This window comes from Fusarium venenatum (assembly GCF_020744135.1).
Source record: "Fusarium venenatum strain MPI-CAGE-CH-0201 chromosome Unknown EDB82scaffold_2, whole genome shotgun sequence".
NCBI classification, from domain to species: domain Eukaryota; kingdom Fungi; phylum Ascomycota; class Sordariomycetes; order Hypocreales; family Nectriaceae; genus Fusarium; species Fusarium venenatum.
Genome location: NW_027072130.1, coordinates 3,425,689 through 3,436,103, shown reverse-complemented (window position 1 = coordinate 3,436,103; position 10,415 = coordinate 3,425,689). Strand labels below are relative to the sequence as shown.

The 10,415-nt window shown below is 48.4% G+C and overlaps 5 protein-coding genes across 5 annotated transcripts; 3 read left to right on the top strand and 2 right to left on the bottom strand.

The window, feature by feature from the left end:
- Positions 1 to 97: 97 nt before the first annotated feature.
- EDB82DRAFT_523783 (inosine triphosphate pyrophosphatase-like protein) lies at positions 98 to 640 on the bottom strand (the record flags this gene model as incomplete). Its single annotated transcript, XM_025734069.1, has 1 exon — positions 98 to 640. One exon carries the CDS (start codon positions 638 to 640, stop codon positions 98 to 100), a length of 543 nt encoding a protein of 180 aa, XP_025584912.1.
- A 218-nt stretch (positions 641 to 858) lies between these two features.
- EDB82DRAFT_158175 (uncharacterized protein) lies at positions 859 to 2,335 on the bottom strand. The gene is made up of 3 exons (XM_065607086.1): positions 1,618 to 2,335; positions 1,218 to 1,559; positions 859 to 1,154 (listed from the first exon to the last, which is right to left on the bottom strand). Exons 1-3 carry the CDS (start codon positions 2,194 to 2,196, stop codon positions 1,077 to 1,079), a joined length of 999 nt encoding a protein of 332 aa, XP_065464670.1. The 5' UTR covers positions 2,197 to 2,335; the 3' UTR covers positions 859 to 1,076.
- A 517-nt stretch (positions 2,336 to 2,852) lies between these two features.
- EDB82DRAFT_158152 (mate-domain-containing protein) lies at positions 2,853 to 4,923 on the top strand. Its single transcript, XM_025734067.2, has one exon. It carries the CDS (start codon positions 2,981 to 2,983, stop codon positions 4,481 to 4,483), a length of 1,503 nt encoding a protein of 500 aa, XP_025584910.1. The 5' UTR covers positions 2,853 to 2,980; the 3' UTR covers positions 4,484 to 4,923.
- A 2,245-nt stretch (positions 4,924 to 7,168) lies between these two features.
- EDB82DRAFT_158126 (uncharacterized protein) lies at positions 7,169 to 9,977 on the top strand. Its single transcript, XM_025734066.2, has 2 exons — positions 7,169 to 7,587; positions 7,739 to 9,977. Exons 1-2 carry the CDS (start codon positions 7,580 to 7,582, stop codon positions 9,756 to 9,758), a joined length of 2,028 nt encoding a protein of 675 aa, XP_025584909.1. The 5' UTR covers positions 7,169 to 7,579; the 3' UTR covers positions 9,759 to 9,977.
- Positions 9,700 to 10,414, top strand: EDB82DRAFT_158118 (uncharacterized protein). The gene has a single exon (XM_065607085.1). The coding sequence runs from the start codon at positions 9,857 to 9,859 to the stop codon at positions 10,319 to 10,321; it is 465 nt and encodes a 154-aa protein (XP_065464669.1). The 5' UTR covers positions 9,700 to 9,856; the 3' UTR covers positions 10,322 to 10,414.
- Position 10,415: the final 1 nt, after the last annotated feature.

The window sequence follows — 10,415 nt, the reverse complement described above, 5'->3', positions numbered from 1 at the left end:
GAATCGCCGATATAATATTGTTAAAACGAATACATACATACACATGTATATTTCTTGCCTGCGAGCACATACCTTGCCTTGTATGTTGAGAAGGGTTTCAGAAATCCAACGATGTATTTTTGAAGGGAATGAGGGCCAGAATAACTGCCTGAGTATAATAAGCTGCCCGATCGACAACACCACCCGTCAGAAGCCCAACTGAACCTTGCTTGTTCTTCGAATCCGTCTGGCCAAACACCATATCATCCGCATGGCCCAACTCGACACCCTCTTTCAGCAGCTTGCACGTCTTTTCGGGCAGAAAGTAGGCCGACGTACGTGCCTTTCCAACTTTTCCACTCTTTCCAATGACCACGATCCATGCAAAAGAGCAGAGAGAGCCGTTGTGGATTTCAACGCCTCCTTCAATGCCAACCCAGAAGTCTGCCTCTGGCTTTAATGTCTGGGCATTCTGAGCTCTGTTTGTCGCTCCATGGAGTGTTTCCTCGTCGGAGAAGGGCTGATCTGAGACGTGGGAATCTACACTAAGACCTTGGAAGTCATAGGTGTCCAGCAACATCTGCTTAAATCCTTCACTTGTTGCTTTGATCTTTGGGATGTTGTTGGAGGCAACAACGACGATTTTTGAAGGGGTGTTCATTTTAGCTGGCAGGTATCTATCGAGGCGACCCGAAAGGCAGTTCGTTGATGTTGATCACAGCCAGCTTCAGGGCGAAACGCTGCACTTGAAAATTAGTTACATGGAAGTTATGGGCGACCCTGCACCTTTTCTTGGATTTCGCTGACACTCTGCGGGGTATTGGAATGGTCTGGCTTTTGTCCCCACAAGCCATTAAACTAATGTAACGGTCGATTGTGAACGGCGACCATATCAATGACTACCGAGGTCACCACATAAATAGAACAGCTTGTCACAACTTGGATCCTGAGAGATTCACTACCTCTTGTTGAATATACGGGCGGTCATAGAAAATTCCGATCCATTAAGAGCGAATGTTTTACCCAATCAACAAGTAAGATTCAAGGACAAATATCAAATACTCTTTGGTCACCTTGCTATTCAGGTACCCAACTCTTCAAGGCCCCAGTACTTTCTCCCAGTTTTGTTCAGTGATCCAAGCCTCGATACTTTGAACGTTTGGAGATGTCTCAAGCTGGAGGCTCATTCGTCAGTGCTTATCATTGGCAAGCGAGAATATCAAGAGAGAAAAGCTTACAGCATAAGGATGGCTATATCCTGCGTCGTCACCGCCGTGTAGCCCGACCTCGTTGACAAAGGCAAAGGTTTCACGAAGTTCGTCTCTCAACTCAGGCTCGCAGTCCCAGGTGAACTGGCCAAGTGGAAATTTCAGTATCTCTGTCTCATATCCTGTCACGTTGCTGAATATGTCAACAAACTGTCGGAGTGTCAACCAAGCTCGGTATCCAATAACACTCTTGTTTGGGCCGTTTTGAACTAAAGATTTAACAAATGGTCCAGAGTCTTGATCGTGTGCAATAAATGGTAGTTTGTTATCGAGATCCAGGTTTGTTGAAAATTGTACTCGACCGTTATCTCCCTATATTGCAGTGCCAGTTAGAATTCAAATATACCATGATAGGTATCAGAGGACTCACCTTTATGGGTTTTGCCATTGGATGATCAAGGAAATTACTCATAAAGTAGCCTGGAAGGAAAACACTCGTCTTGGACCAAAGATCTGGCTGGTGTTGTTCGCCGTATTCAACCGCGTTGGCCTTTGAGTCAAAATGACAGACATTGGTGTACTTTCCGCCTGTCAATTTGGTCACATTTGGCAGTGATGAGATAACGAATCTTTCTAGGCTCGTGAGTTTGGCGGCTTCGTCGATGATATTCTTGAGTTGCTGGGTTTCCTTTTGTTTAACCCATTCGTTAAATAGTGAGCCAGGCTCTGGTTTGTCGGGATTATCAGATTCGCTGTAGATACCCCAAAAGTCACTAATGGCGAAGATGACACTGGCATCTTGAAAAGCATGTGCTAGAGACACCGGGTCGTCCAAGTCTGCTCGTACTATATCGACACCGCGGGACTGAAGAGTCTTTGCTCTTGGGCCTGAAGGATTACGGGTGATGCCACGAACAAGCCATGTAGGGTCTTGGAGGAATGTCTCAACAACAGAGCCACCTTGGCCTCCTGTTGCACCAATAACGACAATGAGCTTAGATTTGTTCATATTATTGCCAAATAGAAAGCAAGCTTGAATTAGAAACTATTTGAGAAGAGGTTATTTGGCATTGTCTGCTTTTATATGTTTGAATGTTGCCCCTTACTCACCTCACCATTCACCACCATACCATAACTTGCTGACATGGCGCCGTTTTGATTAATAAGGCAAGTATAAGTTATGCCGTTATATTCCGTTGGATCTCACTTTCTCACATCTTTTGCTTTCCTCCCCTTTTCCCAATGCATCCGTTCGATTTGTAATATGTTTCTTATTGGTATCTTTAACCCTGCTATGACAACAACCAGTGATAACGAACTATATTAGGCTCAAAACCTTTATTCTCGATGCCAAATATCTTCATATTGATACTTTATAAGTTGATCGGGATAATTCCAGCAGTTGCTACTTGTGCCAACATCACTAAAACTGCAGAGCGACATGGCGATTCTTCTTATACTTTTAACTACATCAAGGATGCTGAGGGATCTCTTCTGAAAAGTGAATGTGAAGTGTTAAAATTGTTCAAGAATTAATATGTTGACATGGAAGTCGTATCTGTCGCTCAAGCGGAGAGGAGCACCACTACTGGTCCAGTGGGGGTCCGAGATCGGTGGGTCGAGACGTCTCTCTCCAAGGCTCGCTTAGCCACGAGAATTCTTTCTCTAAACATCTTCTACTCTATGCAATTCGCCCTCGAGTGAGTGGATCGTTGCATTAGGACTCGGCCCATATCGATTGAGGCCGTCTCAGCTCTTTCAGAGTAGGCATTGCGATCTTAACCACCAACCCAATGCCTCGGAGCGAACGTTGGCGAGGCGAGAGCCAGCAGCAAGAGTACAATGACGTGTTAGACGACGAGACATCGCCATTGCTCCCTCGGATATCAGAGGTCAGCGAAGCTGAGACGTCAGTATCGCTTACAGACGTCCACAGCCTGCTGGCTGAGGCGAGGCTTCTGTGTCAATATTCGCTTCCTCTGATTGCGACCTATCTTCTTCAGTATTCCTTTACCGTTATCACCACCATCGTTGCTGGCCGGCTAGGTGCCGAGGAGCTCGCGGCATCTAGTCTAGCGCTGACAACAATCAATATCATCGGCTTCACTATCTTTGAGGGCATGGCCACGGCACTCGACACGCTATGTGCTCAGGCGTACGGTTCTGGTCGCTATACCGGTGTCGGAATGCACATCCAGCGTATGATGGTCTTGATGGCTATCGTCATGATTCCTGTCGGTGCCATCTGGCTATGCTCTCACCGGATCCTCCCGCTGCTCGTCCCCCAGCGAAGCCTCGCCCTCAAAGCAGCATCGTTCTTGCGCGTCAGTCTTGTCGGACTACCCGGTTACGCTTTCTTCGAGGCGGGCAAGAGATTTCTGCAGGCGCAGGGCGAGTTTGGTCCAGGCATGGTCGTTCTTATCATTTGCGCTCCCGTCAATGCCTTTCTGAGCTGGTACTTTGCCGTCAAGCTCAACATGGGCCTCGATGGTGCTGCGTTTGGCCAAGCGCTCGCCAATAACCTACGTCCCGCGCTGCTTCTGCTCTACGTTGTCCTGATTGGCAAAAAATCCCATCGTTGCTGGGGTGGTTGGGATGCCCGTGCCGCCTTTGCAGTACGTGAATGGGGTCCTATGACTCGTCTTTCTGTTGCCAGCACGGCCGTTAACCTTGCTGAGTGGCTTGCTTTTGAGATCCTCATGATCAGCACTTCGTATATCGATACTCCTCACCTCGCTGCTCAAACCGTTCTCAACACTCTCTCCATTGTAACTTGGCACGTGCCCTTCTCTATCAGCGTCGCCGTCACCACTCGCTTCGGCCATCTCGTAGGGGCTGGAGCTCTAAAAGAAGCGCGTCGGGCGGCGATCCTATATTCCATTGTCTTTGTCGGTATCGGTATCTTGGATGGCGCGTTCCTGTTCCTGCTGCGGCGACCACTTGCAGATTTGTTCTCGGATGATTCTACGGTCAAGGACCTTGCTGTAGGATCCATGGTCACTGTTGCCTGCTTCCAGATCATTGACTCCATCATCTGCGGGACCAATGGTGTGTTGAGGGGCCTGGCGAAGCAGTCTGTTGCTGCCTGTGTTGTGCTGGCAGTCAATTACCTGGCCGCCGTGCCATTCGCCATATGGCTCGAGTTGGGAAGTCCCAATTTGAAGCTTGACGGCCTCTGGATTGGTCTTGGAAGTGGTATGGTCATCATTGCGGGTCTTGAATGCGCTTACATGAAGTGGATTAGCTGGCAGGACTGCGTAGATGATGTAAAGGAAAGAGAGGATGACGGAACATAGATCTTTTTCCGTTTCCTCTTAGCGAGTCTAGAAAGCTCTTTGCTTGATTCTTTAGCTGTAACTTCCCACTGTATGTCAATTAAAAGTCTAGATACACGCATGACAACTGTCGGGAGTTTAGATGGTGTTTAAGATGATTGTGCAAATATACGTGGTGGTTGTCCTTATTTCATCCATGCTAACATGGGTACTAGGTAGCTTGATGACACTCTCAAATCTTTTGTGGTAATTCCTGGTGATCTTGAGTCTTGCATGTGTCTTAAATGCTTAAATGCTTCTGGTGAGTTTTTGGCAACTATAGGGTGGGCTGGCCATATCAAGAACCGACCCACCGTTTTGACTTGGCTTGTTCATGTCATTTTGAATTATTAGTACGTATTCTGGTTATAGAGTAAAGGCCAAGTTGTTGGGTTTTTTAAGCAAGGGCGAGCTTCGGTATGTTGGTCATAGGCAACTAATTAAACAAGCTAACCATTCGTTGGTCCAAACCACCCCAATTGAATTTGGGCTGGGTATATTTGTTGTGATGTCATAGGGTTGCTTTGGACCCTGAATCTTTCCAGGCACTTGGACCTTGGATGGGCACAGATACCTACTAACTGTGTACTAACCCAACGTTACCTGGTAGGTTGACGTGGATAACATTTGTTTACCTGAAACGAATACAGAAGAAACAGGCGGGTGTTGGCAGTGTCGTAAAGAAACACGGCATTTTCTGATACTACATCGCAATGTTACTTGGTCAACACCAAACACGATATGGTATGCAGTAGGTAATAGTTGAGCTGCAGTGGAACGGCAACAACCTACTAGGTAGTTAGATAGCTGGTTGATTGCTAGTCAAGGGTAAGAAGGCCATTAGTTTAACAAACGATAGCAATGGCGTCTAACTATCCGTAAGATCTGCTATCAAGTCGAGACAATTACATTCCAGCTGACCTGAATAACGAGCATACTTCATGCCTGTCACTCTTGAAGCTCATTCAAGGATCAGCAGCCTACCCTAAAGCAATTTAATCATGAGCACTTGCTTCACTTTACGGATACTCAAGAATAGACTAGTCTAGTCAAGAGTCACGACGCTCTGAATCTCCCTTTACAATTTCAATTCTGACTTAACGCTTTATCCCTTGGCGCGTGGCTTTGAAAACTGGGTCACCGGGCAGTCATCATCCAAGTTCATCCAGCGAGGGAAAGAAAAACGGGAGAAAAAAAAAACAGACCCTGGTCAATCGTCATTTATCCTTGATTGACTCAAATGACCCCGTCATAGCTGCCCACTTTAGGTCACTTTATCTATTCCTCCATTGGGGAAGACAGCACTTTACCTGCAGTAGCAATTGCCTACTAATAAGCGATGTTTCAATAAACCATGACTGCTACAGAACAGCGGACTTCTCAAACTTGCATCTTGTCTCAGCTCATACCAACTCCTTTCTGTTTAATTTGTCTGCATACCCGTATTTTCATTTTTCTGTTCTCTCGAACCATCACGACCCAAAGAACCCTTCTCTTTCTGCCTCTTTTCCCCTTTGAGCTCGTAATATTTAGCCATGGCGGCAAACTTTTGTAGATGGAACCCAGGAGTTCGGGTTTTCAAGATGGGAAGGCTGGCCCAGACCCGGGCTGGTGTCGGAACGTGGGTACCTGTATGTAGGTGCCTCGGCGATAATTCAGAGTCTAGACATTCACCTTTCTTCGACTGTTGGTCTATCTGTAGCCAAAGAAGATAGAATCGAACCAAGCCCCGGATAGGGCGTTAGAACGGCCCCTGCCTCGAATCCATCGCTACTGCAGCGCACGGGCTCTTGCTGTAAAGGCGCATCCCTTTTGATCTGGTCTGGTCTGGTATACCTTTCTCGATACTTGAAGTACAAGTACCGCCCGATCAAACTATCAGCGATAACTCTTCCCAACAAGGATTAATTCGATAGCAAGCGCCTGTAATGTGATAGCGTGGCGTCAGCAGACGATCCGTGGCGCAGGCGGCAACGCTAATGGCCTGGTTGGCCAAGTCAAGGTCTGGACCACGTCGCGTTTCTCCTTCCCTACTGGGCAACTGACGTGTTAGAGGCCTGCACAGCGGGGGTTACTTGCCTCGGATGTACTTTCACTCCTCTTTCCTGCCTGCCCAACACCCAATAGACTGCCTGATCAAGTCGAGCACAAGAACAGGTGAGACGAGGCGAAAATGAACGAGACGAGCAGAAGGCACGATTCATGAGCCGTCCTTTCCAACGGAAAATATATTCTTGACAAGACTTCTTGTACATACCTACCTATATACACCTTCATAACTTCAATGGTACTTGCACAAGTAGGCACTTTAACTTGTTTATCTGTTGAGTAGGTTGCCTTGCGTCGACATCATTACATCGTCAAACGACTTTCCGAAAGACTCCACTTCCCAATTACGATCCGCGACCGATACGATACGACACGACTTTGTCGGATTGGGACTCAGCTCCATCTCACAAGCTTGCGGAGAACTAGGGACCGCCGTCGCCCGTGCTACCCTGCCTACCTGCTCCTGCCCCTGCTCCTGCTCCTGCTCCTACCGCACCGTACCGTACCGTAACAGGTCCAGGTTGGTTCACATCAGACCCAGTACCGTACAATACCCACGTATTCGTACCTTACTTTCGCTTCCTCTCTTCCTTCTCATTACACATTTACTGCCAGAGCCTGGCGACAGAAGTCAAGCAAAATTAAAACAAACCATACCAAGCCCAATCAAACCGAACAAGCCACAGCATTTCAATTCTCGACCCTACCTATCGACCGATCGCAGTTACTCTTTGGCTGTGGAACGTGGCTCGCTCATTTCAAGCACAGGGTCTCACTCCGTCGCTCGGATCTCTTGTTTCCCATCTCCCATTTGGCTCGCCGTCACTTATCGGGCCCGGAGGATCCGTCTTCTCCATTCCCACGTTTGCTCTCCTCAGTTTCCCTCGAGAGTTTGACTATTCCAACAAGTCTGCCCATTGACTTGTCGTCTCATATCGACCTGTCACAATAGGTCAGGTCACGCCTCTCTGGGCCGAGAGCACAAGACGTACCTATCCAACTGACACAGGAACCACGCGCCCGATCACAATGGATTCGTATGTTACCATCTTTCCCAGCTTGAATTGACTCAGGACATCCCACCTACACCTCCCATTATTCCGGTGGCACACCTACTCAATCGAACTCTATTGCCCAACTTCGGCCACTTCCATATGCTGTCATTGGCTTGAAACTTACACACTGTAGATTTATTCCAATGTCCGCCGCCGCCGCCGGCTGGGGTCAGCCTTTGGCAACAAAATCGACAGCATCCCGGCGATCGTTAGGCCACTTCAGATCTCTCTCCTCGATAGCAGCTGCCCCCAGCTATCATCCCCGAACTCCGTCACTCACTCCCGACCACACGCCGATCAAATCCTCATCCTCAACACATCTACCTCTTGGGGTAAAGAGTGCATCTGTAGATTTTGGAGACGAGATGAGCACAATACCCGATCCGCGCAGTCGAGCAATAAGCCCTGCGGATGACAGTGGTGTTGCAACTCCCAGCCATCACCCTGACCTCAACGACGAAGTCGCCACTCTCAGCAACAAGCTCATCAATGCAATCAACCATCAAACAATACTAGACGACTCCTTATCCGCCGCCCGCCACGAACTTGATGCTGCGCGCGATCGTATCCGCGATTTGGAAACACAAAATGCCTCGCAACGCGAAATGTTGGCTGGTGACGTGTGGGTTCGCAAACATACCGTTGAGGCTGAAAAGAAGGTTTGGCAGGCCAAGATAGCCGCGGAACGTCAAAAGCGTCTTGACACGGAAATGGAAAAGAAGAAGATCGAGCAAGAACTGGAAAATCTTACTGCAGCATTGTTCGAGGAAGCGAATAAGATGGTTATAGCTGCCAAGGAGGAGGCCAAAGCTGATCATGAAGCCTTGCAACGCAAGAACGACCAGCTCAAGTCTCAGCTCGCGGATACAGAAAGCATACTTAAGTCACAACAAGAGCAGCTTGTAGAGCTCAAGCATGTCATGGAACACATGGCTGCCGGACGAGAGGAACACACCAACCCTACTGCTCCCTCTTCCCCTGGGTTAACGAAACCCGACACTCGGGACGATCGCCGATCCTCTACTGAAGAGCCAATACCTTCATTATGGGGTGCTGCCGCTGTTGTCGAACCCGCCCACCCAACGAGCTTCTCCCATCTGATCCAGCCCATCTTGCGAACCGACCTGTCTTCTTATGATGACTTTGTCAGCCTCACCCGAATCTCCCGGAACCGCGCCAGCAGCCGTGTATCCTCGGGCTCTGTGGGTGCATTGAATGCGTTGACTGGCTTTGGACTTGGTGGTTCAATATCAAGTGCCCACCCCTCAAACGCATCTACTACGTCGCTCGGCACTCCTATTCCTGGCCCCGGAAGTGCACCTCAGTCGCCGAATACTCCAGCCTCAACTGTCAGCGCTGCTTCGAACGCCTCCACTACTCCTCTCCCTAGTTTAAGGGAAACAAAGTTCTATAAACGCGTTCTGGCAGAGGATATCGAGCCTACACTCCGCCTGGACATGGCACCAGGGTTGTCTTGGCTCGCCCGGCGATCTGTCATCGCCTCTATTGCTGACGGAACTTTGGTAGTTGAACCTGTGCCAACAACTGGATCCCTAGTCGCACTGACGAAGCCACAATTTTACCCTTGTTCACTGTGTGGTGACTCCCGCAAGGGCCCGGAATATCTTCGCAACCATCGATTTCGAACAAGTGAGACCGACTCCGCTCAACGACATCCTCTCTGCAAGTATTGCCTTAGCCGTGTGCGTTCAACCTGCGATTTCTTGGGCTTTTTACGTATGATCAAGGACGGTCATTGGCGAGCAGACAACGAGGACCATGAGAAGGCTGCCTGGGAGGAGAGCGTTCGACTCAGAGAGCAGATGTTTTGGTCTCGCATTGGAGGAGGTGTCATTCCAAGCATTCCAGCGCCCCTTTCTATTGATATGGAGAAAAGTCCGCGTAACAGCGATGAGGGCAGTGTGAGGTCGGACCATCTCGAAGTCCCTGGTTTTCAAACCCCACCCACGACAATGGAGCGAACACTAAGCGATATGAGTAACGCTGTGCCTATAGAAGAGCCACATACACCTCCTATGCAGATCGATGGAGCAAGGAGTGTTCGCACTTCCGTCCAATCTCTTGACGTGAAAAGTGCCTCCGGATCAGAGGAGACAAAACGACTATCCCTCACGATCCCAGCCACGGATTAACAGCGCAATATTCTTTCAAAACCCCCTTGACGTTAACAGTCTAGACACATAATGGGCTTTGTGTATTACTATGTATACTAGTTTGGCTTCAGGATTGGATGCATTATTTTCTCTTTTTTTCTTCTTTGGATCACGTCTTATTGGCGGCATCACTTGACAGATTGCTGGAGCAAGCTATCATTGGACTCAGGGAGTGGGAGGTTCAACGCTTACTCCTGTGCTTCTTTATTGGACGAATACGGCACGGAACTTGGCTGGAAGAACGAAAGTCGGAATTGGTCGGCTGCTTATGGGCTGCTGAAGACGGAATTTCATTACTGGCGTTTAACGGAATTATGCGTCATTCACTTGGAGCGGCGCAACGATTTGGGCAACGGGTTTTTTTTTTCTTTTTCGAGATGACATATTTTATTTGTTCTTTGTCTTTTGATCAGCGTTATGAATCGGTTGCTGATTTGCGCAGCAAAAATAAACAACGCAAAACGCAGGCAGGCATGCGCTTGCTCTTACAACTTGTTAGATTACTCTCGGCCGTCAAACATGCCCTCTGGCGATGCCATTAGTTGTAGTAGTAATAGATATGATACCAACTATAATTTTCGACCCCTACGATATTTTATCTTTCACCGAAATATGAACACATTGTTAGAAAGGAGG